The 27,433-nt window shown below is 54.9% G+C and overlaps 1 protein-coding gene across 1 annotated transcript in view; it reads right to left on the bottom strand.

Annotated features, from left to right (window-relative positions):
• Positions 1 to 26,057, bottom strand: part of PIK3R6 (phosphoinositide-3-kinase regulatory subunit 6) — a 38,597-nt gene extending 12,540 nt beyond the window's left edge. The window contains exons 1-13 of the mRNA XM_054709224.1: positions 26,006 to 26,057; positions 17,386 to 17,486; positions 11,812 to 11,895; positions 11,091 to 11,182; positions 10,322 to 10,390; positions 9,495 to 9,627; positions 8,993 to 9,062; positions 7,249 to 7,432; positions 4,821 to 4,986; positions 3,580 to 3,666; positions 2,039 to 2,453; positions 1,865 to 1,943; positions 978 to 1,100 (exon numbers count right to left, since the gene is read on the bottom strand). Coding sequence (XP_054565199.1) covers positions 978 to 1,100; positions 1,865 to 1,943; positions 2,039 to 2,453; positions 3,580 to 3,666; positions 4,821 to 4,986; positions 7,249 to 7,432; positions 8,993 to 9,062; positions 9,495 to 9,627; positions 10,322 to 10,390; positions 11,091 to 11,182; positions 11,812 to 11,895; positions 17,386 to 17,398 — 1,515 coding nt within the window. The 5' untranslated portion in view covers positions 17,399 to 17,486; positions 26,006 to 26,057. The remainder of the gene's footprint in view (positions 1 to 977; positions 1,101 to 1,864; positions 1,944 to 2,038; positions 2,454 to 3,579; positions 3,667 to 4,820; positions 4,987 to 7,248; positions 7,433 to 8,992; positions 9,063 to 9,494; positions 9,628 to 10,321; positions 10,391 to 11,090; positions 11,183 to 11,811; positions 11,896 to 17,385; positions 17,487 to 26,005) is intronic.
• Positions 26,058 to 27,433: the final 1,376 nt, after the last annotated feature.

Here is a 27,433-nt window from a genome sequence, read left to right as displayed (position 1 = left end):
AATAATAAAGTGGAATAAAATGTCTGCAACACATATGATCGCAAAAAGGATAAGATTCTCTTAATATGTCAAGGCCTTTTCAAGTCAGTAAGAGACCAGCTTCTTCCCACTATCGGCCGACGGTGGGGGTGGCGCTGCGGTTTGTGTAAGAGAATGGGCTCTGGCATCAAGCTGCTTGATTCCTTGCGGGACTCTACCACTCATTCGGTACCTTTGGGCAAATTACCTCATCTCGCTGTGCCTCAGCTGCTTGATCTGTAAAACGGGGATGTGGAGACAATAGCACCTGCCAACAGGAGCGTCTACCTGGTAGGGATGCCCTGCGTTAAGTGCTCAGAACAGTGCCTGGCACGTGGACGGACCCTGGAAGCATTCGCTATTATAATCACAGACAAAGCATCACAGGAAACTCACAAGAGAAGGAGTGTAATTGGCCTACACACTTAGGCAAGGATGCGTTCCTTCATCTTTTCCACCGTGGTTTTGTCCAAAGCACAGTCAGTGACCACGGGGATTGCTTCCAGGACCCCTGTGGAGAGCAGCATCTACTCACACCCTCCCGTGTACTTTAGGTCAGCTCTAGACTCCTTCTAATACCTAACACAATGTGAGTGCTGTCATACTGTGTTATCTGGGGAATAATGACAAGAAAAAAGAATGCGTATGTGTTTAGTACAGAGGCAACTGTAGGCCTAGCACGCATGAGCAACAGTGTAACTTGTTCTTCCTGCGTGTTTTCCATCCCGGGTTGGGTGAATCGGCAGGCGTAGACCCCGTGGACAAGGAGGACTGCGGGGCCTGGTACGTGTTCTGAGTAAATCCCAACCACTCGCTGGTTAGGGTTCGCCCCTGTATTGCTCTCCTGCCTCCTCCAACCATGGATCCCCTGGACTGACTCTTTAGGTCAAGGGTCAAGAGTCATATGGGAAATGGCCCCCTCCCGCCTCCCTCCACCCTGCTGCCCTCCCCGCCCCTACCATCTCTGCCAGCTTCTGGATGGCCGGGCACAGGGTGTTGACGGTGCTCTCGTACCAGGGGTCCGCCCGGCCCAGGAACGCCGCCAGCTCTCCGAGCTCCAAGTGCCGGGATGATGTACGCTTCTGAGGACACAGGGATGAGGCCGACCCGTCAGGCCTGTCTCGGCCCGCTCTTCCTGGCCGCAGGGTCCCCAGGTACCGCCCTCAGCAAACCGGCTTTGGGAATGTGGTCCAATCGCTTAACCTCTTGGGGCCGTCTCTGCACCGTCCACGGCGCTGTTCTATCTCGGATGAAGCGGGAACGCCCGCTCTGAGGGCCACTTGCCGGGGACATTGTGAAATGACCATCAGCCTTAACAGGAGGGAGGCGAGTGTTGCATTGAACTTAATCTTCCCAAAAAGCAGCGGAGTGGGCAACAAGAATGAGAACCCTCGAGTGGGGCTTCCTCTCCCCCAGCAGGCCAATGGCTTCCGCTGCCTGCAGTTCCCAGGAAGTGGTGTGTGTGTGTGTGTGTGTGTGTGCACACGCGTGTGTGCACATATGCATGTGCATGTGTGTGTGTGTCCCTGTTTGAGGAGAAGCTTGTGCTTTTCTATTAATTCCATTAGAAAAGCAAAATGAAAACCAGAGATGGGCAGGCCGCCTGCCCCTGTGAGAGAACGTCCCGCTGGCCACACTCAGCCCCAGGGCCGTGTCCGTGGCTTCTGGAAAGACCTCTACCGTCTCTCCCAGCTCCGCCTCCCGAGGAAGGGTGACCCTAGTTCCTGGAGCCGGGGCGGCAGGCTGCAGTGTGTCCTGCCCAGCCCCTAACCCAGACCCCTGCTCCTGACACCCCTCCCCCTCCCCCATCCCTCCCTCCCCCTCCCCTCCCCCCTAGCCCTGTCACCTCAGGAGTCAGCACAGGGATGTAGTAGAGCTGCAGGCTGAGTCTGGGCGACAAGCAGAATGTCTGGGTCTCTCGCTTCCTGGCAAGGGGCAACAGAGCACAGGGGGTTTCCGCACAGGCCCCCCCCCCGGTGCCCCCAGAATCCCCCGCCCCCAGCCCCCCGCTGGGCCCCACCTGAGGCTGTGGTAGGCCCTGGCCAGGCGCCCCAGCATCCTGTCGTCCCCCAGCACCAGCACCCGGGCCGTGTGCAGCCGGGCGACGCCGGGCAGCAGTTCTCCATCCCCCCCGGGCCGGCCTGTCCTCCGGTGAAGCCCGGGGGGCCCGTCCCAGCGGCTGATGTCCGGGGGCCACGTGCGCTTCTTCACGCCCCCTTTGCGCTGCAGCCCGGCGCGCTCCGTCTCGGGGCTGCTGGGTGCGGGCAGCTCGTCAGCGCCCGAAGGAAGGTCCCGCTCGATGCCGCTGTCGGTGGACAGCACGGACGCGCGGGCCAGCTCGCGGTCGGGCAGGAGGCCCTGCAGGTCCAAGGCCTCCAAGTCCGCGCTGAGGCGCCGCTGGGAGCCCGGGCGCAGGAAGAGCACCAGCTCCTTCCCTGCGACGTGGAGAACAAGGTGGAGGGCGTGTGAGCTGGCGGGGCCTCACCCTGGCAAGGTCGGGGTTCATGTTTCCCAAACGCTGCTTCGCTGAGCAGCAGCCCCACAAGATGCGCCACGAAGGAGCAGAGGTTCTGTGGCCAACAGACCCAGCCCCCCCTCGCCTGCCCCCTCTTGTTGAGTTCCATTCCTCAGCAGCTAAAGGCTTGGAGAAGCCTGCCGTTAAGGAATCAGCGTCAAGGAATCACTCTAGACCCTCTCTGTCACCATCGCTCATTAGCATCCTCCCGCCCTCCCACTTCCCGAAGCTTCCCCCGAGACACAGAGAACAGACCAGCGGCTGGGGGAAGACCTCCAGGCTTTCCTGACCTCCAGACACGGCCCTGGGGGCTGAGTATGTTCATTTAATTTCCCACGAGGAAACAGGCCCGGGGAGAAAACGGGGTCTAGACTCTAGGGTGACCCAGCTTGTGAACGGAAGTGCCAGGACCTGACCCCGCTCACGAGTCCAGCTCTGCTCCCTGCAGCCTGTGCCTTTGTCTTCCCCGCTCCCTTGACAAGGGCCAGGGGCACCGGGAGGGGACCCCGGTGTGGAGGGGAGGTGCTGGGTGAGCGGGTCTTTCCGGCAGCCCCTTCAGCTCCGGGAGCCATGACTTCTCTTGGGACTGCCTCCTTCTTGGGGACCTGCGTTGTCTGTTGGCGTCATCATGAGCATGTGGCACCTTCTAGACAATGCGAGGCCAGTGGCTAACGCACTAAGCTATTCTGACATGAGGAAAACGCCTTCTTCCTTCAGATGTGCAGAGCAACTCCGCACACACCCAGACACACAGCGGATGTACACACGGACACACAGACACACACAGACACACACAGATACACCTAGACAGATGCACACTCAAAGACAGACACAGACACAGACACACATAATAGATACAAAGATACAGTCACACAGAACACACACAGACACAATAGATACACATACAAGCACATACAGATACATACACAGACACAAACACAGAGACCCATGTACACACAGACACACAAACACAGATGCACAGAGACACACACACATGCCACTGTTCCCAGCCAGCTGCCACGGAGGAGGTCAAAGGCGTGACTCACAGAGCTGCTCCTCATCCGTCCACAGCTGGAACGTGATGTGCGGGCTGGGCAGGGGGACGCTTGCGGGCTGGGCTGGGAGGGGGTCACCTGAAGGAAGGAGCAGGCTGTGGAGACCACGGAGGAGAAGATTGTGGGATTCTCCTCTGCCCTCCCACCCCACCCCCAGCTCCTGTGTGGGGCCTAGAGGGGGGTGGCAGAGACCCTCGCCCTCACACCCCCGCTCTGGTCACGGCCTCTCCCTCTCTGCTCACCCAGGCCTAAACACTGTAGCAGTCCCTCCGGCCTAAGGGTGCTCAGAAGCTCCGTTTCCCGCCAACTTCCTAGCTCAGCCTTTAGGACCCTTCACAAATCAGCTCACAGGGTCTTCCCCAACCTTAGCTCCTATGGCTGGTCCCTCCACTAGCGCCACGCGCAGCCACGCTGCCTCTCCCATTGTTAGTAGGCGCCCTGCCTTCATCCAGAGAAGGGGAAAGGCTGCTGTATTTCTCAGCGTCTCTCCCAGGAGCTTGCACACAGAAGACACTCAATTAATGTTGGCTCCGGGCGGTGACGCTAAAGAGAGCGCAGGAGCCAAGTACTAAGGTCAGCAGGACCCCTGCAGTCCAGGGGAAGGACGGGGCCGGGCCCTCCTCTCCTCCTCCTTCCGAAGCCTTCCTGACCACTCCACTCCGGTCGTCATTCCCTCCCAGCAGACCTCACTGGCTGCACCTAACAAGGAAATCCTCACACGTAGCCTTAGGATTTGATTTCTACATAGCATGGCTCCCTCCCTATCAGGCTGCAGGCTTCCTTAGCGGAGAGCAGCCAATGGCCACAGAACACCTACCACTGCCAGGCGCTGTTCTCCGCCCTGGCACACCTTGCCATCGCCTCACCAGATCCTGCATGGGCCACAGATAGTATTCGTATCCTCACTTTACAGAGGAGGAGCCAGTGGCACAGAGAGGTTGAGTAACTGGCCCTAGGCCACACAGTGAGTCGCGGAGTCAGAATTTGAGGCCAGGTGTGCCAGCGTCAGAGTGCATGCTCTGAGCCAGGACCCTGTGCTCAAAACCACTGTCCCATGCAGGGGCTCCACAGGGGCGCTGGCTGGTCAGTAAGATGTGCAGGACAAGGCAAGGTACGGGGCAGGTGCTGGATGTGGCTGGGTGCTGGGGGTGGCCAGACCTGGTCTCACCCTGTCCATGCAGAGTTACTGCAGAGTTAGCAGGTGGTACCCCAGGAGAGCTCCCGCCGCTTACCGCCGCAGCGCCCCCTGGCGGCCGCCGTCGGCCCCAGCAGCGAGCAGTAAATCTCCTCCAGCCTGTCCAGGTGCCCCTCCCGGGTGGCGCTGGGCTCGCTGGCCATCTGCTCCACCGCTGCCACCACCGCGTGGAAATGGCGCTCCAGGGCGCGGCGGGGGCTGGCCTGTCGAGGGGCGGTGTCAGAGCCAGGATCCCGGCCCAGCACCCACCCACCCCAGCTCGATGCCAAGTCCTCAGGTGCATGGACAGCCCAACCTGGCGCCTCCCCTCTGCCTGGGGCGAAGCAGGGGGGCGGGGCGCAGACGGAGCTTCCCTGCCAAGGCTCTGCGCCCCCACATCCCAGGCGCCGCTCCTGCCCCGCCACAGCTGCTACCAGATGCTGCCTGCGACTGCCGGTCCGCTCTGCCCCTCCACCCGGGGGTGGGAGACAGCTGGTGCCCGCAGTGTGGGGAGCCCAGCCCGGCAGGATGGCTGCTGGCACCCACCTCCTTGAGGCGGCACCAACGGCTTGTGTCAACGCCCTGCCCCCACCAGGACGTGAACTCCAGGGAAGCAGTGAGTTTGTCTGTTTATTTATAGCTGCACCGCCAGCTCGTGTCCATCAATGTATGGAATATTTCCTGAACTTCTCTCATTTTTATACTGCCTTGACATAGCACCTAGACTGCTAAGTACTCATTATTTTTATTTAAATCAGCTCAGTTTTTTGGTTCAAGAATATTTTAAAAAGAAATTTTATATTGCTACCCTACATAAAAAGGTTGGCTCAGTGGTTGAGCGTTGACCTATGAACCAGGAGGTCACGGGTTCGGTTCCCGGTCAGGGCACACGCGCGGGTTGCGGGCTTGACTCCCATGATGGAGGCAGCCGGTCAATGATGCTCTCTCATCATTGATGTTTCTATCTCTCTCTCCCACTCCTTTCCTCTCTGAAATCAATAAAAAAATATATATATATTAAAAAAATAAATAGAAAATAACTAACGATCACAAAGCACTATGGCCGGCCACGCTTTAGGGCTAGAAGCTCGGTCTCCTTTTGAAAAGGGAAATGGGCAGGTGATGGAGATGTGTGAGGTAAAGCACCGGCTGAGCCTTTCTCCTGAACGGAAGCAGGTCCTGAACGAGTCTCTCTCGGTGCCCTTCCGTGCCCTTCAGCGCCGGGTCCTTCGCCCGCAGTGGAGCAGCTCTGACACCCGGAGAGCCGCCCTAGACCCTGTTCCCTGGCCGTCTCCCTCGCCCCACCCACCACCAACGGATCCGCTCATCACTGGAGTGGGGCCCACACAAATGACACGGGCTGGCACAACAGGGCTTGCTGCCCTCTCTCCTCTGCGTGGGGGTCCGCTGACTCGGGCCCCCGCTTCCTGTGCTCAGGCAGAGTGGGGCATCGTGACTAGCTAGGGCGCTAATAAATACCTGCTGAACGACCAACTGAATGAGAGGGATACGGAATCAGTGTCGGAAGGGGCCATGGGGACCATGGCATCTTGTTGCTTCATTTTATAAATTAATTAAAAATAAATGAATTAAATATGTCTCTATCGAGCACCCACGATGTGCTAGGCACTGTTCTGGGTGCCAGGGTACAGCAGTGAACAGACAGACAAAAATCCCTGCCCTCCTGGGGCTTATACTATAGTGTGTCTGTGGGGTCGGGGGGGGGAGAGGGCTGGGGGAGATAATAAAACTGTATACAGCCCTGGCCGCACGGTTGAGTGTCAACCTATGAACCAGGAGGTCAGGGTTCAATTCCCGGTCAGGCCACATGCCTGGGTTTTAGGCTTGATCAATGATTCTCTCTCACCATTGATGTCTCTCTCTCTCTGTCTCTCTCTCTCTCTCCCCCTTCCCTTCCTCTCTGATATCAATAAAAGTATATTTAAAAAAATAAAACTGCATCTAGAGGGTGATATCCCAGTTTGTTAGAAAGGAGTGGTGGGGGAGGCTACTGAACATGGGCTTGAAGTCAGATCTGGGTTCAAATTCTGACTCTGTCCCTTTGCATGTGTGACCATGAGTAGGTTAGCATCTTTTCTGTCCCTGAGTTTTGAAAAATGACATCCATTTCACAGTTGTGGTGAGAATTTTAGAATGTGACATATGAGAAGTGCTTAACACAGTGCCTGGAACACAACAAACATCTAATAAACAGTAGCTATTATGATTATCATTGTCATTATCATTAAGGCAACATACCAGACTGTCAATTGCTAATATGTCTGGGTAGAGGGGGTGAATGATTTTTATTTTCTTCTGTGACTTATCTGCATTTCTCAGGCTTTCCTTAGCGCATGTGTATTAATTTTTGACTTATGAACAAAGGTAATATGGCAATAGGAGAGGGGGCAGACGAGTAGAGTAAGCAGTTGGTGCGGGCATGGAGGGCCCAGGACTGGACCCCACAGGGCTGGGCAGGGAGTTACCTGCAGCTTCCTTTGCAGAGCGTCCGCCCGGCAGGCGCCGCCCAGAGCTGCCTGCAGGGCGTGGGAGACCACGTGGCGCATGCAGGCCTCCGGGGTCTGCTGGGTCTGGGCGGCCTGGATCTCCAGCAGCAGGGCGCTGCACACGGACGGAGACACCAGCTCAGGATCCACGAAGAGGAACACTCTGCGGGCAGAGGGGGGAGGGTGTGTGCTGATGAGAATACTACTAGGTGAAGAGCCACGGGAGGGGCACCCTCAGAGTCTTGTGCCAGCCCCCCCCCCCCAAGTTATTTAGTTCCTCCCCAAACCGAAACCTGAAATTCAATAGTCTATGGGGGCGGGGCACAATAAGGAATGGTGAGGACTGTGGCAAGGAAGAGCAGGCACAGCTCTTCTAGAGAGGCAGCTGGTCCGTCTAGGCCAAGCACGTCAAACTCAAAGGCTAACGGGCCAAATAAACAAGGTGTAAGTGTATGTGGGCCGCAAAGCAACAAAAGCTTCAATTTTCATAGAAAGGTAGGATTATTTCAATAGAGACATGCTCAATACAAAGGGCTGAAATAAATGAGTCATCGTTAACATAAAATAATAGAACATTTTATAAAATTACTATTTTTTTCTTGAACTTTAACTTACCAGACACTGAATAACTGCACAAATTAATAATCTTTAATGTAAATAAACCTATTTTTCTTGTTCTCCAAAAGCGAAATATTTCCTGTTGTGCACACCAAACAAGTCAGTCCAAGACTAATGACATGGCCATCGGCTGCTAAAATATTCGCTGCCAGTACTAGTATTAGTGGAGAGAAATGGTGCGCCTGTGCGTAAGGTGTGTAAGGGAAATGAATGCAACATGATGATAGTAATCAGTCATATCGCACCTTGTAGTTCGTTATTAATAATTATGTATAACAGGATATTGTAAAAATTAAGTTACGAAATTTTTATTAAAACGTTTCTGACATACCGTTATATTGGCTGGGCCGCAAAAATATTCGTTGTGGGCCATGAGTTTGACACGCTTGGTCTAGTCTCTGGTATCCAGGTAGGTTCTAACCTAAATCCTGCTTCCTCCCTTGGCGTCATGGCCCATCGACCACATGGCCCTCTGGGAGGGACCCAAAACCCTTCTTGCTGAAACCGGCGCTCTGAGCAGCCCCATCTGCTCTCATCACCCCTATCACACCAGGAGACCACCTCAGCCGGCTGCGCCTCCCAACCTCTCCCAGGCTTATCCCTCCGAGCCCTTCCCCTCCCTGCCCCTCCATGAACACAGAGCCCTGCCTTTCAGCAGGGGAGGAAGCCATGCACCCAACGCCACCTGCCCCTCTGCCCAGCCGTAACAGTGGGCACTTCCTCAACCTTAGCTACAGGGCCAGGCGCACTGATGACAGCCCGCAGGCCTCTGTGACCGTGGCCTGAGCCCCTCTGCTCTAGGCATTCTGGAGCTGACTCGGCTGCCAGCCTAGCGGATGCTGCCTGAAGGCCACGGGAAGGATGGAGGTGAAACAACAGAACCCCGGGGTGGCCAGGGTCCTGTCCAAGGAGACCCTTCCTACTCTCAGGGAGCTCCAGAGAAGAACCTGCGCCCGGAGACGCACCCACCGCTGGACACATGTCATGGACGGGAGCTCCGCTGGGCTCCCCTCAGTCCAGCCCCTCCCTGGTCCTCCGGTCAGTGAGCAGTCACACAGGCCCAACACTGGAGGGGCGGCGGGCAGCGCCCGTCGGAGCCACTCACCTCTCCTGGTAGGGGTACAGCTCGCTCCTCAAGTTCTGCTCGGCAATGACCAGCCTTTGGTACAGCGTCCCTGCCAAGCGGAGCACTTCAGCAAGCTGCCGGCCTCTGACCCCAGGCCCCTCCCCACAGCAGGTGCTGGGATGTCTGAGCTCCCAGAATCCTGAGACCCTGGGTGGGTGGAGCTGGATTGCAGCGTGGGAGACGCAGCGCCTACCTGGGGCAGTTCCTACCTGGGGCAGCGCCTACCTGGGGCAACTCTTACCTGGGGCAGCTCTTACCTGGGGCAGCTCCTACCTGGGGCAGCGCCTACCTGGGGCAACTCTTACCTGGGGCAGCTCCTACCTGGGGCAGCTCCTACCTGGGGCAGCTCCTACCTGGGGCAACTCTTACCTGGGGCAGCTCTTACCTGGGGCAGCGCTTACCTGGGGCAGCGCCTACCTGGGGAAGCTCCTACCTGGGGCAGCTCCTACCTGGGGCAGCGCCTACCTGGGGCAGCGCCTACCTGGGGCAGCCGACTCTGTTTTCATCCTGATGGCGCAGTCCAGGGCCACCGTGCAGTAAGGGGCGGGCAGGGTCAGGAACCGCACGCAGAGGGCGTAGGTCCTCCGGTAGAGCTCCTGCGAGATGCCTGTGGCCTGGGACAGAGGGAGGGGGTGGGTGCCTGGAGCCCGAGGTCAGGAGGGGTCCTGGGTGGGGTGGGAGAGGAGGAAGGTGGACCTGAAGCAGGACCTGGGCTCCCACTTCTCTCCCAAATCTACACCTTCTCTCTCCTCCCAGTGCCTGGAGGACAGGCTGTGTGACACTCCACTCCAGCTCCCCAAGAGGGAACGCCATCTGCCCTGTTCCCCCAGTAAGTCTTCTCCCTCCTCACCCTCTGCTCAGTGGGCCCCCCACATCCCCCCGCCTCCAGGTTTCATCGCCGACTGCTAGGGAAAGGGCACAGCCAGTGAAAGGAAGCCGATCCGGCCCTCGCTGGTTTGGCTCAGTGGCCAGAGCTTAGGCCTGCGGACTGCAGGGTCCCAGGTTCGATTCTGGTCAAGGGCACATGCCTGGGTTCCGGGCTCCATCTCCAGTAGGGGGCGTGTAGGAGGCAGCTGATCAATGATTCTCTCATCATTGATGTTTCTCTCTCCCTTCCTCACTGAAATCAATAAAAATATATTTAAAAAAAAAAAAAAAAGGAAAGAAAAAGAAAGGAAGCTGATCCGGACGGGAAATCCAAGAGTTCTTCCAGGATCCCCCAGTCAAGGGGATAGGACGCGTCCAGCCAGCCCCTCGTCGTGGGTACCCCCCCACCCCCCTGCACCCCCTGCACCTCAGCCCGCTCACCTTGGTGAGCACGTACATGAGCGTGTGCAGCAAAGGGATGATGACGCGCCGCGTGTCCTCGCGTTCTGCCTGGAACACACGTATGGGGCTGGGGGTGAGGGGCTCACAGAACCTGCAGGAGGCAGCTGGAGGGGGTTGGGGGATGGCAGGGACGTGGTGGGAAGGGCCACAGTCCGCCCTGTGGAGGAGGCGGGAGGGGAGAGCACAGGGGTGGCGGTCCCAGTGTGAGGGGGCAGGGAGGGGGGGGGCGGCGGTGACCCAGGGCAGGAGCTGGGAGCAAGGCGACAAGAGAGTCCCCAACTTGGAGGCTCCCTTGAGTGCGGCCCTGGGTGTGCGGGGGCTCGGGGAGGGGTGTGCGGGGGCGCGGGGAGGGGTGTGCGGGGGGCGCGGGGAGTGATGTGCGGGGGCTCGGGGAGGGGTGTGCGGGGGCGCGGGGGGGGCGGTGTGCGGGGGCGCGGGGGGCGGTGTGCGGCAGCTGGACATTCTAGGAGCTGTGCATTCATGTTCCCAGGTGCGTCTCTCTCTGCCGAGTGGTGTGACTTCCCGTTGGTGCCGCGTTATCATTTTCAGAAAGATGTCAGCTCACGTTAAACAGTGGCGCCGTTTAGAGAAAACATTGCTCATAGGAAAGTCAGGAGGGAGACGCGTGGTGGAAACGCAGCGGGCTCCCAGGTGACCGGTCTGGGGGACGCAGCGCTGAGGGGCTGGGCCCAGCGGGTTGGCCTCTCGGCCTCTCACCCCTTTGGCCTCCCCGGGGCTGGGGACCCACCTTCTCCAGCTCTCGGAGCAGAATGCGGACCAGCGCCGGGCTCTTACCAGGATCGCGCTCGACCTTCTTGTGCAGCGACCATCTCCACATGCCTGGGCCAGGAGGAAGGGGCCCGCCCGGCCAGGCGGGGGCAGCTCTCAGAGGAGACCCTCTGAGCTGGACCCCGGGTCCCTGAGCCCCAGACCATGCCTTCTAGCAGCCACGGGGCTGACCCTGGCCAGGCATGGCTCCAGGTACACGTGGGAGGGCTTGTCACCTGTGGGGAGTTCTCACCGGCTGCCCCGGTGGACAGAGGATTCCCAGCGCGGACAGGAGGAGGTGGGGCATGGGGAGAGGGTGTGGCATGGGGCTTACGGAGCGGCATCCTTTACAGGTCAGCACCTCCACTCACGTGTCTGCAAGTCACGTGGGCCTGGAGGGCCCAGGGATTTCGTGGGCAAGGGGAGTTGGGGCGGGTGGTTAGCAAAGAGGCTGCAGGTCCCCGGGGCCTCTGCCACAGTCGCTGGCAGGGTGAGCAGGTGGCGGGGGGCAGGGAAGGCTTCTGGGTTCTTCAGGCCCCAGGGGTCTCCAGGAGGTGAGGTTCTGCTGGAAGCCCTCCCTGTGAGCTGCAGGCCGCATGCTTTGTTGCGAAGGTGTGTGTGTGTGTGTGTGTGTGTGTGTGTGTGTGTGTAGGGGCGGGGGGGGGGGGGCGAGATGGGAGGCGGGGACCGCTGGCTCTTACCTTGGTTGCTCCGCAGGGCGGGGGCCTGGGCGCTGAGCTCCCGGAGCACAGCCTGCACGCTCCGCTGCAGGTCCAGCTCCACATCTGGGGGCGGAGAGGGGGGAGCTGAGAGACCAGGAGGTTTGGAGCTCAGCCCCTGGTCCTACCCTCGCCCCACATCCCCTCTTCCACGAGAATGTCTGCAGCCCCTTCTCCGGGCCTCAAGAGGTGCCTGAAAGTATCCACTAGAGCTGGCAGGCAGCACCCGGGCCGGGCAGGGAGCCAGCCTCTCACACAGCGTTTCTGTGATTCCTGCAAAACCGGCGTTTCCGAGAGTGCGGCGTGTGTGCCACCGGTGGCACACGAGACATTTAGGACGGTACACAAATGATCCGAATGTTTGATAACGATGATCATTCTAATGCGTAGTGGAAAAATGTATAACCAGTTCCTCAACAAATGCAGGAAGCCAAAGTTAAAGTCGGTTCACAGACACCTATCGGATAATACCAGGAAGAGGCCAAGACCCTCTCCCCGACCAAACTTCACGAGGCTCTTCGGAGCCCTCTTCTCCACGGGGCCTGACCTTGGCCCCTGTCCGGTCCTCGGCCTGCCGAGCAGTTTCAGCAAGAATCCTGCTGTCAGTGTACAGAGAATCCCCCACTTGATATCGGACCAGGTTCGCCGTCCCCATGTCTGATGTAGAAGTCCTTGACCTGCCTCTAGTGAGAATCCTGCCAGGTCAGTTGAATAAGAATCCCCCCCAGCCCTGAGGTCTCTTCTCAGTAATTCTCCGTCCCCTGGCCCTCCCTTGTGCGAGGGCTGTCACTCTCCAGCTATCTCTGCCTCACTCGGAGTTGCGCTGATGTCTCTCTCCTATTGCAGTTGTCTCGCATAAAGCGTTCCTTGGTGCTTTAACGAGTGCCAGAGTGATTTTTTCTTTAATGGTGGGGCATTGACATGGCAAAACTGTGAAGGCGGCACAGAAGTAAGTAACTGGTGTTGGGAAGCGTGGCAGCCGTGAGCATGCACTTGGCGGGTCCCATATGAGACGGTCCACTGACCAGGGCGGGGAGCCTGGTGTGGCGGGGCTGGGCACTCTGTTGCTTTGTGCCGAGGCCATGCCACCCGGCCCACACTGAGGGCAGCAGGGACGCCAAAGCAGGCTGGTCCTGGAGATGCAAGCCTTCTCTGGTGGCTGACTTTGGCTCAGGGATTCCCCAGCCGCCCTGCGGAGCCTTCCTCCGTGACCTGTCAGTCTGAGACATTCCCCTCACCCCTCCGTCCTTCTCCTCCATCCAGGGTCAGATTTGCATCAGCACCCGACAGCTTGCTCCTCAGCCGTCCCCAGCGCCCTCTCCATGTTCTGCCCACAGGTGTTTTCCCGCATAAACCCTTGCGTACCTGCTCCTGCCTTGGTATCTGCTTCTTGGAGGATCCGACGAGCACAGGAAAGATGGGAGACGCTCCCTGCATGTCAGTCCCCCTTTATGATGAATGCCAACCGAGAGCTTGTCTTTGTGGGCAAGCGCGCTTTCTCTGGGTGTCAGACAATACCAGCCATATGCCTTCTGCCTCCGCCGCCAGGAAACTTACAGCCAAACTGGGGCCCAGCCTTAAGCATCAGCTCATCCCCAGTGATGGGGACCTCTGTTCTGTCCCTCTTCGGTGCTTCTGCTTTATGTCCTACTTAACACATCTACGAGTTGCCTCGGATGCCTCAGATGCAGATGGGGTGGAGATGGCAAGTTTTAGAAATCAGCAGGCTGCCGTCCGGGAATCGAAGTGTGTTTAGGCCAAGGCACCCCCTGGCCTGGTGCTCACAGACTGGCTCCTCCGGGGCATGGCACGGGCTTGTGCAAAGTCTGCCGGGGCCACTGGCCACTCTGAAACCTCTCCCTTGTCCCCCAGACCACATCAAGGCCCAATTCTAAGCCTGCTTCAGGCTGTTCCAGCCCACGTTTGCCCACTCGGCCACTGGCACGAGGCTGGCCACAGCTGCCCTTTCATCTACCCTTCTCCACCTAGCGTGAAGATTGGTTGCAGGGTGAGTTATTAAAAAGTAATTGATGTTAAGTCTCCTCCCCTCCCTCCCTCCCTCCCTTCTTTTCTCCTTTCCTTTTTCTTTCCTCCCTTCCTCCCCCTCCCTCCCCACGCCCCCTGCACACACAGACTTACAGCTGATCTGTGACTTCCTCCCGGCCCCCTCGCTAGAGGGCAGAGGAGCCTTTATCGTCGGAGCTTTAGTTTCCCCTGCTTTGCAAAGGGAGTTACGTTTTCATGTTTATAGAGAACATGTAAAATAGAGAAGTTGCCCGTAGCCACGGGAGACAGCCCCAAATAAACTTTGTTTTCAAAAGTCTGGGCAGCCGGAACACACACTCAGGCTTCGGTCCACATCTGACTGCAGATGTGTTTTGTTTGGGCTTGTAGAGTCTCAAAAAAAATTGAATGGGCTGCCAACATGTACAAATCAGGAGACTCTGCATCACAGTTGGGGGTTTGGGCATCTCTTGGACGTCTGCTGACACTGGCATGCGTCCCTTTCCCATGCGGCCATCAGCGGGCTGGGCAGCTGCCCCGTGAGGGGAGGCACAGGTTCTGGTTCTTCCCAGTTCCCACTCTCCTCCTTTCACTCATCTACATCCTCCCCAGCCCAGGAGTTTGAGACCCTGGCCATGTGACTGAGACAATCAATCAGATTGTCTTAAAGGCGTGGGGAGGGAGCCTGCAGCCTTTAGTTAAAGAGGAAAGTGGCAACCCAAGAGTGTGCGGTTGGATTCCCCGAGGGTTACAGGGCACAGGGGCTGTGAGGATCCAGGGAATGAGGGAGACCAGGGCTAGCTGGGACATAGCCTACTGGTGGTGGCAAGGATCTCTGATGAGGGCAGCAAAGCACTAAACTCTGTGCCCTGGAATGCCATGGCCTGTTCTCCTGTGCCACCTTTGCCGGAGCACAAGATTGTCCCCAAGGGAACCCCCTTTCTCCCTATGGACCATGGAAGCCTGGCCAAGGGGCCTGCAGCCCCCGTGGAATAGAGACCACACACTTCCCCACCAACCAGATTCTCAGATCCAGGTAGGTGTTATTATAGCTAAAGAGGCAACAGGGAGAGAAGGAGAAGAAAGGCTGAGAGGGTCCTGACCATGGTAGGACCCCCATAGTTCAGGGTCTGGTCCTCAATTTGAGACCATTCAAAGCTGTCCTAGGACTTGGCCATGCCAGCTCTCCATTGCCCTTTAATCCCAGATGAGTCAAGTCTCTTACCACACCCCTCCTGGGGTTTTTTGCTTTCTCCTAGTCCCCAACCTTGGTGCACATTAGAATCACCTGGGAAGCTTTCAAAGAAAATACTCATGCATAGTCCCCCCAAATCAAAATCACTTCTCTGAGGGTGGGGCCTACTGATCAACTTTTATTTTATTTTATTTTAAAATATATTTTTATTTATTTCAGGGAGAAGAAGAGAGAGGAAGAGAGAGACAGAAACATCCTATCTAATAAAAGAGTAATATGCAAATTAACCATCACTCCACTATACCCACAAGCCATGCCCACCAGTCAATCAGGAGTGAGTATGCAAATTAACCCAGCCAAGATGGCTGTGGCCACGGATAGAGCAGGAGGGAGGCTTGGGTTTCCCTGGTGATGGAGGAAGCCAAGCTTTCTGCACACCCTGGCCAGCCCAGGCCTCCGCTTAAGGCTACAAAGTTTCAATTATAGAAGATAAACAAATCCCAACAGAAATGGCTGCCGCCACTGAGCAAGCAGAAGGCTTGGCTCCGCTCCAGGCTACAAAGTTTCAATTGTAGAAGATAAATAAATCCCAGATACCAGGGCCTCCGCTTGGGTCACCAGGGGGTGTGGCTGGCCTGCAAACCACTACAGGCCCCTCACCCAGGCTACCCCATGCCCCAAGGGAACCCCCACCGTGATCCAGGACACCCTTCAGGGCAAACTAGCTGGCCCCCACCCATGCACCAGGCCTCTATCCTATCTAATAAAAGAGTAATATGCAGATTGACCATCACTCCAACACACAAGATGGCTGCCCCCATGTGGTCAAAGATCCTGTCCCCATGTGTACACACAATGGCCACCACAAGATGGCCAGCAGGGGAGGGCAGTTGGGAGGGACCAGGCCTGGGAGGGACCAGGCCTGGAAGGGAGGGCAAGTTGGGGGTGATCAAACCTTCAGGGGAGGGCAGTTAGGGGTGACCAGGCCGGCAGAGGAGGGAAGTTGGGGGCAAACGGCCTGGCAGGGGAGCAGTTAGACATCAATCAGGCTGGCAGGGGAGTGGTTAGGGGGTGATCAGGCTGGCAGGCAGAAGCGGTTAGGGGCAATCAGGAAGGCAGGCAGGCGAGCAGTTGGGAGCCAGTAGTCCTGGATTGTGAGAGGGATATCCCAGATTGGAGAGGGTGCAGGCTGGGCTGAGCTGAGGGACACCCCCCCCCCCCCCCCCCCGTGCATGAATTTCGTGCACCGGGCCTCTAGTCCATGATGAGAGGGAATCATTGATTGGCTGCCTCCTGCATGCCCCACACTAGGGATTGAACCCGCAACCCAGGCATGTGCCCTTGACTGGAATCGAACCTGGGACCCTTCTGTCAGCAGGCCAACGCTCTGCCCACTGAGCCAAACCACCTAGGGCTCAGCTGGATCTTCTGACTGGCGCCGCTCCCTGGCAGTGAGTGGGGGTGGCCAGTGTGCATGTCTTAGGAATGATAACAATTTGGTAGCTGTGCTTGCTCTGGGGTGTCCCCTCACCTTCCCCAGGACAGGGATCCTCCAGGGCACTGCAGTCTGCGCCGGGAGGCCTGCGGAGTGCTCTGACGTGCTGGGTGACCACAGGCTAACACACACCTCGGGGGAGGGGCCATCGCTCCTTGCTGTCACAGGTTCATATAAGGAAACGAATCTAGGTTTTGGAATCAGCCAGATCTGGGTTGCAATCCTGACTCTGCCACTTACTAGCTCTGTGGCTTTTAGCAAATTTCCTAACCTCTCTGAGCCTCAGTTTTCTTTTCAGTAAAATAAGGAAAACCACACTGATATTCCTACCTCGCAGAAATATCTGACGTTTGCATGAGGCCATCCATAGTAAAATCGCTAAGAGCAGGATGCTGGCGCCAGATCACTGGGTCAAATCCTGATCTCACCACACAGCATCTGTGTGACTGTGGGAACATCCCTGTCCTCCCTGTGTCTCACTTTCCCCATCTGTAAAATGGGAGTAAGAATAATATCTAGCTTTCTAATGACTAAATGAGTTCATATTTGTTGTGCTTTCACTAGTACTTGATATATTGTAAGTTCTATTAAGGGTTTTGTTCAATAAATGCAAGGTTTTGGTAATAAACCTTGCCTATTACTGTCCTTATTCCCAGTGTCCAGCTCAGTGACCTATACACAGTTGAGGCCAATGACAGTGAGTGGATGTCCGAATGTGGATGTTCTCACATTCGGGTGGCTGGGTTGGGCTCTCACAGACGGCTGGGGGGAGGTCCTGCCAGCCCTGGGCAGCCTCACCTGCAAGAAGGTCTTTCCCATGATGCACCAGGCGCACTAGACCCCTCTCCCCGACCATACTGACCTGAGCTCTCCATGGGAGCCGGCGTGTGAGGAGGATGTGGTTGTCTCGGGCAGCAGAATGGAAAGTAAAGTGGTTTGGTTTTTTTCTGCACAGAGATGGTTCTGCAAAATAAGAGGCAGTGAGTGTAAGGGGTAGGAAGGTGCCGAAAGTGTACTTGGGGATGGAGAGGCTCCCAGGGACCTGGGCTTCCAGCACACTGCAGGGCAGTCTAGGTTTATGTAAGAAACACATCTATGGTGCTTGCTATGTGGCAGGCGCTCCTCTAAGCACTTAAAAAGGGTCAGCTCTTTGATATTAATATTAACCTTATGTTGTAGATACTATTTTCTCCCAAAGTACAAATGGGAAAATTGAAGCACAGAGAGCTTAAGTAACTCTTCAAGGTCAAATAACCAGTAAGTAACAGAATGAGCACTGGACTTGGACCGTCTGGCTTCAGAGCCCATGCCCCGTCATGAGCCCAGGCTGCTCCACTGGAGAGGAGGGACTTCCAAAGAGAGAGAAAACAAACAGACAATATTAGGAACGACAAAAATGCGTATATATATTTGTGTTTTTTAAAATATATTTTATTGACTTCAGAGAGGAAGGGAGAGGGAGAAAGAAAGAGAAACGTCAATGATAAGAGAGAATCATTGGTCAGCTGTCTCCTGCACACCCCACACTGGGGATCGAGTCTGCAACCTGGGCATGTGCCCTGACCGGGAATCGAACCATGACCTTCTGGATCATGGGTCAATGCTCAACCACTGAGCCATGCCGGCTGCACTAGACATATACAGTATATTTGTAGCAAAAAAAAAAAAAAAAAAAAAAAGAAAGAAAGAAAATCTGAATCCTCTACATCAGACATAGTTTTCTAGAAAATAAAATTGACTCAAAAGTCTCTAGAAGAGTTGGTAAATCTGCTTAGATGAGTAACCACTGAGGAAACAGAGAAAGGTGTCAAGGAACCAGCTCCTAAAATATGGTGTCTGGCTCAGAAGGTTCCTGTGATAAATTCTCTCAACGCTGCAAAGTAAAGTCATTTTCTACGTTATTTAAACTGTCCCCTAACACAGCAAGAGAAAGAAAGGTTCTCTGAAAAAAGCCAGCTTATCCTTGACACCAAAATCTCATAAAGATAGTTTTAAAAATAGATGAAGCACTTCAAACCCATAGGGATAAGTATTTTAAAAAGGAAAGCAATAGGAAGTAACAAGTGGGGAGACTGGCGCCCTGGTGCGCTGGTGGTTGGCATTTAAGATGGTGCAGCTGCTGTGGACAGCCGTCTGCCAGCAGAGTCACCAGATGACCCAGCAGCTCCACTCCTGGGTAAATCCCCAAAAGAATTGAAAATGGAGACTCCCACCGATACTTGCACAGCAGCATCCTTCAAAATAGCCCAAAGATGGAAACACCATAAATACCCCTCAACAGATGAATGAATAAACAAAACGGGGTGTATACATACAATGAAAAACTCTTCAGCCTTTAAAAAGAATGAAACCATGATAACATGCTGCTATTTAAATCAACCTCGAAAACATCATGCTAATTGAAATAAGTCAAAATGACAAATATTATATGATTGCACTTTCATGAGGCACCCAGAAAAGGTGAATTTGCAGAGACAGAAAGTATAACGGAGATGCCTAGGGGCTTGGTGGAGGGAGGGATGGGGAGTTAGTGTTGAATGAGTTTCTTTTGGGGATGATGAAAAAGTTCTAGGAATGGATAGTGGTGTGGATTACACAACATTGGTATTTACTTAATGCCACTGAACTGTACACTTTAAAATGGTTCAAATGGTAAATTTTATGGCATATAATTTTACCACAATGAAAAGTAGATTAGGTTCACTTATAAATATATATGTACAAATTCTAACTAAGTATCAACTAATTGAATTTAATGTATTAAAATGATAATGTACTCGTAATAACTTTAGCCTGTTGATATAATCTTAGGAATGAATATTAAAATGTGATATGACTTTGACGAAGATTAGAAAAGACAATAACATCAACTCTTGGTGAAGATACTCAGCTGGCGAGAAGGAAATTGGTATCGCTTTTCTGGAGGGTAGGTGGGCAGTAAGTATCAAATTTCAAAATGTGCTTACTTTTTGTCCAAGAAATTCCACTATTAAAAATGTATGCTAAGGAAATTATTGGACAAGTGAATCAGGAGTAGGTGCAGCAATGTTCATGAAAACATTGCTTATGGTGAGTGAGAACCAGAAGAAACTTAAAGGCCTAACTAGAGAATATCGATTAAGCAAATTAGAGTAATCTCCGCACTGGAATATTACCCAGGCATAAAAATGATGATGTACGTCTATATTTATTGAATTGAAAAGATTTTCAAGTGTTCATTTTAAAGAGTCGGTAACAAAACAATGGGCACATTTTGAACACATTAGATTTTAAAAGTGTGTTTCTAAATCTGCACATATGCATTGAAAAAGTCAGGAAAAGCTAAACATCAAAATGTGACGTTGGAGGTTCTAGATCTGGTGAAGATGGAGCAAGAACACTCCCGTGTGACGCCCCCACTGCGTGAGCTGGAAGCTCTGGATGCTGTGTGCGAACAGCGCTCTGAGGACTCTGCAAAGCAAATGCAGCGAGCAGAGCGGGGAAGGAGCGGGTCCTGGAAGGGAGAGCAACCTGCAGTGAGCTTTCTGCTTACCCTGACCGACCCTGTTACACCTTGGCCTGGACACAGAGGCAGCCTGAACTTCAGAAGTGCACGCTGAGGGCGGACAGAAAGATCTAGAAGAAAAGCTTTCTCTTTCTGGCCTGACAAGCAGAAAAGGGTCCCCTAAGGATTGGAGAAATGGGGACATTCCTTTTTTCTTTTTCCTTTCCTCCTGCTATCGCACCCAGGAATCCTGCACAGCAGCAGCCGCAGCAGTGATGGCTGTGGGGGCCACGCAGGTCCCTAAGTTAGGAGGAAGGGGACATCTCTTGGACTAGACCAGTGGTCGGCAAACTCATTAGTCAACAGAGCCAAATATCAACAGTACAATGATTGAAATTTCTTTTGAGAGCCAATTTTTTTAAACTTAAACGTCTTCTAACGCCACTTCTTCAAAATAGACTCGCCCAGGCCGTGGTATTTTGTGGAAGAGCCACACTCAAGGGGCCAAAGAGCCGCATGTGGCTTGCAAGCCGCAGTTTGCCGACCACTGGACTAGAGGAACCGTGTCCCAAAGGCACAAGAGCATGACACTTGCACCCACAGACTTGGAACATGCATTTGGGCTGCTCAGAGGCCCTGTGGGTTGCTTCCTAGCTCCTGACAGAGCTTTGAGGGACAGAGGTTGCTGAGGAAATGGAAGAGCGTCTGTGGAACACCATCCCTGCGGCAGACATTGTGCAGGGCGCAGAGCACAGAGAGAAATGAATGGCGTGGCCCTTGCCCTTAGGAGCCAGAGGTCTAACCAGCCCGTGACTTCTTAGTGACCACAGCCACACTCCCGGCCGAGACATGCACACTGACCGCTCACAGACCCAAGGTCCACAGCATGCTGACAACATACCCGCTTCACAGACGCACACGGGGAACCAGAGGCGCGCTCGGCCTAGTGTATTCTTACAACTCACTTGTCACATCAAAAACCAGGCCTGTGGTAAACACAGAAGGCACAGTGGCTGTACAGTGGAGAGCAAGGGTCCTCCTCACCTCTCCTCTGGCCCAACAGTGCGCTTCCCCAGAAGGAGCCATGGTGTTAAAAAGTCCTAGTCTGTGGCCAACCTTTAAAAGTATATGCGTAACCGTGGACACAGCAGCAGGGTGGTCGGCCGGGGAAAGGGGGAGGTCCGGGCTGGAGGGAATCAATGGAGGGGAAAAGGAACATTTGTAATACTTTCAACAATAAAGATAAATTTTAAAAATAGAAAAGGAATAAAAATAAAGTCAGCTGGACTCGGGCGGCCCCCGGTGACCGTGTGAATCGTCTGACAAGCATCCATGGGCACTCTCTGCTTCTCCGTAGCACCTGACGCTTGGTGTCCTGTTTGTTAATTGTCCGGTTGCCCCACTAGAATGCAAGCCCCACGGGGGCAGGACTCTGTCACGTCCACGGCCATGTCCCCATCACCCCACAGGCTTTACACCACCCAGAAGGCCCTCAGGAAAGATCGTTGAATGAACGGCTGTCAGGCACTCAGAGGGAGACAAGACAGTGTCACCGTCCCCAAGCTACTCTCAGGCCAGGAGCAGAAGCAAGTCTGTGGGGCATGGCTGGGAGGACAAATGGCACAGGAAATAGAAATCCTCTTGATGCTTGGAGTATGGGCAGGGGAGCCTGTCATCCCATGGGGAGGGGACATGGGCACAGACACAGCAGTGAGGACACTGCGCTGCCACACTCACAGCACCCCTGCCACATGTGCTTGGGGATCTGTCTCGGGCCCCATCTTGGACAACTGGCTGCAACGTCCGGCTGCTCCTTTTGTGCCTCTGACCAAGCAAATGGCACATCAGAGCTCAGCTCACATGCCCTGCGGCCTCCCTGTTCCCCCAGTCACAGCAAGAACGTGACACCACAGGAAAGAAGTACATGACCTCTGCCTCCAGCACAGGCAGCAGGGCGAGCGGACGGGGGGTGGAGCCCAGTGAGCTGGGAGAAGCACCAGGTCACTGCCCTGTGGCCTCTGACCCTGCGCTGTCCATGCATCATTTCATTTGTTCAGGAGTTATTGAGCCTCATTATGTGATGGACACTATGCTACAGACACAAGGTCGGAAAACGTGTCTTCAGTTGAAGACCAAATCAAGGAATGGATGGAGTCATCCATTCATTCATTCAATCATTCATTCATTCAATATTTACCGAGCATCTTCTGTATGTCAGACACTGTTTCAGGTCCTGGGGATATGGCAATACCTTATCATAGACTAAGACACCTGCCCTCCTAAAGGTTGTGCTCTAGTCTAGTGAGTATGCAGTGAGTACGGATGGTATAGACAAGGTCAGTGATTAAATAGCATGTTAGATGATGGCAGTGCTATAAGAATGAGACTGGGAAGGAGAATGAGGGGTTTCCCGAGTTGGGGATGTGGTTTATAAAAGGGTGATCAGGGAGTTCTCATTGAAGAGGTGACATCTGAGTAGAAACCTGCAGGAGGAGGAGAGTAAGCCAGATGGCCGCTGCAGGAATCATGCTCCAGGCGAAGGGAGGAGCCAGCCAGGCACTAAGGAGGGTGCAGGAAGACAGTTCTCCATGGCTTGTGCAGGCCTGTGAGCGTTCGGTTCAGATCACGTCTTCAAGAAAGTTTGTGTCATGAATAGCTTTGGAAAAGGGAGAGTGTGTCTCCCCCCAGGGCAGAGCATAGATTTACTTGCCGCTCAGTATAATAGAGACAATGTCTCTTTTCAGGGCAAAGATCTGCTGGCAGCTCATTGTGAAAACTGGGCTTCCCAAGCTCAGGCTTGGTTGGGACAGCATTCATTGGCTCTGCCTCCGTGCTGTCCCCACAGGGGGGCAGGCAAGGGGGACCAAAAGACATAACACTCATGCTCTGATTGTGCCGTGAGTAATAAAGTCCTTTGTCTCTGACCTGGAGTCTCGTGTTTTCTGCAATGTCCTTAAAACTGTGGCAAGCAAACTTGTTAGTTGCGGGGAAGCATGGGACTTGGTTGGAAAGTCTGTAAGGAGGAATCTCCAAAAGGTCAGGGGGCCTCTGAGGGACCTTGCCGAAGGCAGCAGCCCCTGCCTTGACTTTTCCAAACAAGTCTGAGCCCCCAGGTGCTTTACTGGAATCTTTATGTCTAGTCTTTAGACGTCCTTGCTTAAAGGACACTACAGACGCATGTGTCTTCTCAAGGATGCTTACCCTACTGATAGTATCTAATAGCTAATTTTAGTTCAAGCTGTTGTTACAGTAAAAGCCCGAGGAGGCAGGCGAATGGGGCTGTTAGGTTTCTCAAGCCAAGCAGTCCCTTAGCCCTCTCTTTCACAGAAACGTGTGTCAGAGTAATCATTCATCCGTAGCTCAGGGTCTGCTGGTCAGCCCTGGCAGTTAGTTATAAGTAGGGTAAAATCTTAGACCCTTCATTGTTCTTGACAGAGGGACCAGACCAGAGACAAAGAGAATAAGTGAGTGAATGAATGCATGAATAAGTGAATGAATGAGTGCATGAATAAATGAATGAATGAGTGCATGAATAAGTGAATGAATGAGTGAATGAAAAAGTGAATAAATGAATTGGGATTTAGAGGGCCTGTCTCCTTAAATACAGCACATTCACAATGAGCAGTCCTGGGGCAGGTGCAGACCCACACTGGTCACTGCCTCAGGGAGCAGCAGGCCCCAGGACGGTCCACAGAACCACAGAGGCGCTCATCGGGACGCAGCAGGAAGAGGCCGACGGGAGTGCGTTCACCGCTGCTGCTGTCCATAGTTGACGCCAGTAGCGTGGGAAGGCTTCCGGAGAGGAAGCACTGGAGCGAGCAGGATTTAGGGGAGGATGTGAAGAGGCCTGGCTCAGGGTCAGTGTTTCACAATGAAGACCCCAGGTTCTGACGGTCCCCGCCCACCCTGGCACCCCGAGCTCTAATTGCTGGCTCCTAGGGCAGGCTGTTCAGACAGAACCACCGCCCCCCAGACCTCCCTGTGGCCACCCCTTCTGGACTAAAACCTGGGGAAAAGATGTGGATTTCCCAGGACTGCACCTCTGCCTCCCTCATGCCCTCTGCCCACAGCCTGGCACAGAGAGAAGGGGCTGCCTAAGCCTGCCACCGCCCTGCTCCCCGGCAATCCACTTCCCCTCCTCCCACCACCGCTGCTTCACGCCCCAGGGGGTCAGGGGCAGGTGCTCTTTCCAGTGCTCTGGCCCTTTCTCCATTGAGACAGTCATGCTGGCCAGGCAACACACCTGGTTCTCTGGGTTAGAGCATGTGGTAGCAGACTCACGGTGGGGGTGGGGGAGTAGGAATGAGGGTTCCCTCACCCCTCACCCCTCATCCCTCACCCCATGAGGCTTTCCAGATCCTGCGGGGCTGGGGAGGGGATGGCCTGCTACCCTGTGGCCGTCCCCTGTGGATGGGGCGGCCCATTTCCTCCTCTATGTCTGCCGATAGCTGGGAAGGAAACACCTGGCTGTTGGAAGGCCATTCTGAGGGTGAGGGGAGAGCATTGTTCCCGGGGGCAGGGAGCCTGCACGCAGGCCGGGAAGCTTGGGGCCAGGACAAGGTGGCGGTGACTGCAGCGTGGCCTTCTCGTTCACTGTCAATCCGGGAGACAGATCTCTGGAGATAACAGGGGCGCGCAGGCCCTGGCATGGTGCTGGGCTGCCTGGGTTCAACCCTCTCTATTGCTATGGCAACTTGCACCAGTAGCTTAAAACCTTTGCCCCTCAGTTTCCCTAACTTTAAAGGAGACCTAATAGCCTGGCCAGTGTTGCTAAATGGTTGAGCATTGACCCATGAACCAGGAAGTCACAGTTTGATTCCTGGCCAGGGCACATGCCCGGATTGTGGGCTTGATCCCAGTGTGGGGTGTGCAATCATCTCATCGTTGATGTTTCTGTATCTCTCTCCCTCTCCCTTCCTCTCTGAAATCAATAAAAATTTATTTTTAAAAAGGAGACCTAACAATAACACCTTCTCACAGGATTACTGTGAAGACTAAATGAGATCATATTCAAAATCCACTTAAAACCAAATAAAGAAACGGGACAGGCCAGACCTGTAAGTCCTCCATAAACTCTACACTTTTGTGTCCAAATTGAACCTCTAGACATCCTTTCCTTTAATACCACCTCTCACAGCCACTCTCCTACGCCACGGGTTTGCACACTTGCCTCGTGTTCGCACACAAACCATCTGCCTCCCTCAAGGCTCAGGTGCACCTCCTGCCAAGCCCTTCCTGATCCCACATCCAGCGCCAGCTTCCCCCTTCACACCCCACCCGCCCACGGCTCTGGCGCGTTTGACCTCCTCTGTTAGTCATTTGTAGCCAGGTCTCAACCCCCACACCAGCCGGTCAGCTTCTCAAGGATGGAGACCGGCCTTGGACTCGCGCTGGCTGCACGTGTAGAAGATGCTCGATCCATGTGTGTGGAGAGAAAGGCCAGACTGGCCTCACTGGCTCCAAGTTCCCCGGGAGAGGGGTGGGCAGAAGCTGCCCCAGAAGGATTGCAGAGGGAACCCAGAAGGTTCGTTCTGAGTTGCTTAACCACCCTGTAATCTTTGGTAAGTTGCTTCATCTCTCTAAGCTTTAGCCTCCCGGCCTATAAAATGGGCATTAGAACACGTATCCAGCCTACCGCCGATTGCTCATGAGAATCCAGTGGGATGGGGACTGCACGCTACAGCACAGATGGGGCATGTATATTAGTCTTATGATTATCGGCATTTGCACGATTCGGAGAAGAAAGAAGAGGTCTTCTCGCAGGGGCCTGTGTCCTTTCTTCTTGTGAAAATGGGCTGAACAATCTTAACTTGGCTGAGTGGTCCCAGGAGCCACCAGGTCTGGGTGTCCCTCAGAGAGGCTGGGCCTGTGTTCCTCAGAGCCAGGGCTGTCTCAGCGGACCCCCCTCCAGCATCCCTCCTCCAGGCACCCCATCTGCTCTGCTCTGATCTGCCGCTTCCGCTCCCTCCTTGCAGACCCGGCCCCAGCCAGCACCTACCTCGGCTCGGCTGCTGCAGCTCAGCCCAAGTCCTTCCGCCGATGCGCTCCCCACAGTCCTGCCCAGGGAGGCTGCCAGCCCCAGAGAAGCGATGCCTGAGAGGAGCCAGGCTGGTGTTTTCGGTCTCAACGGCAGCCTCCAATCTGCAGAGAAAAGCCCAGGGTGAACAGGCCGGCTCTGTCCCCTCCTCTTCCTTCCCCTTCCCCTTCCCCACAGGCCTCAGAGCTCCTCCCAGGGCGCACCCCGCTGTGAGGTTGCTCTGTGGTCAGCCTCGGTCACCGGAGGTTCTTTATTCTGATCGGGCAGGAGCTGGGCACCTGTGTCTCCTCCCAGAGGTCCTGCTGCTGACTGGGCAGGGATGCAGGGCGAGCTGACCTCTCTCCCCAGCTCCAGACACACCAAGCACCCCTGCCTCCGCCAGCGAGACCTCGGGCACCTCCAAAGTGTGTACGAACCCAGCTCATCATTCCCCTCCACACCCACTTTTCTGCTCCTCGCCTTAGAATCAGAAAGCCGAGAGTCGTCCCTAGCACCTCTAGGCTCCCTCACCTCTACCATCTAAGCAGCACCAAGTCCTGTCAGCACCTCATGAACCCGCCGCTTTTCCCACCATCCCTGCTTCATCAGGCCACCATGGTCCTTTGCCGGGGCTGACCTCCAGAGCCTGAGCGACGGATGAATGATTGCTCTCACACACGTTTCTGTGACCGAGAGGGCTAAGGCACTGCGTGGCGATCGCCGCCAAGTCACCCCATTCGCCTGCCTCCTTAGGCTTTTATTGTCATAACAGCTTGAACTAAAATTAACCTCTAGATACAATCAGCAGGGCACGTATCCTTGAGAAAGCACATGCTTCTACAAGGTCGGGTCTAAAAGACTAAACACAGAGATTCTAGCAAAACACCCTGGGGGACCGGACTTGTTTGGAAAAGTCAAGGTCAGAGGCCCCCGACCTTTCGGCGAATCCTCCTTACAGACATTCCAACCAAGTCCCGGGCTTCCCCACAGTCTCCTCCTAAATTCTGGCAACAACCGGATGTCTCCCGGGAATGCTGCCTCCACCTCGCAGCCAGAGGGCTCTCTCTGACGGTGGAACACATTCTGATCACATTACACCTTCCACGGCCCCCTATTGCCTTCACGAGACCAGCCAAACTCCTTGGCGTGACGTGTAAAGACCTGCTCCATCCGGTCCTCCTTTGATCCCCACCCTCGGGCTCTATCCCATCGCTCCGTCCCCTCCCAGAAGTCCTGACCCACCGCAGCTCCTCAGTGACCCGGGCTTCACCTGTGTGCGCATTCTCTCCCCAGCCCTCCTCCCGGCTCCCTTTAAGTCATCCTTCGTTCAGCAGAGAAGAGCCAAGAAGAAGTCAGAGAGGCAGGAGGAAGAGTGGAGGGCCAGGAAGCTGGGGAGGGAGCGTCAAGGAG

The sequence above is a fragment of the Eptesicus fuscus genome, chromosome 20 (genome assembly GCF_027574615.1).
Source record: "Eptesicus fuscus isolate TK198812 chromosome 20, DD_ASM_mEF_20220401, whole genome shotgun sequence".
Lineage (NCBI taxonomy): Eukaryota > Metazoa > Chordata > Mammalia > Chiroptera > Vespertilionidae > Eptesicus > Eptesicus fuscus.
The sequence above is the reverse complement of the archived record's forward strand: the minus strand, read 5'-3'. Positions and strand labels throughout refer to the sequence as shown.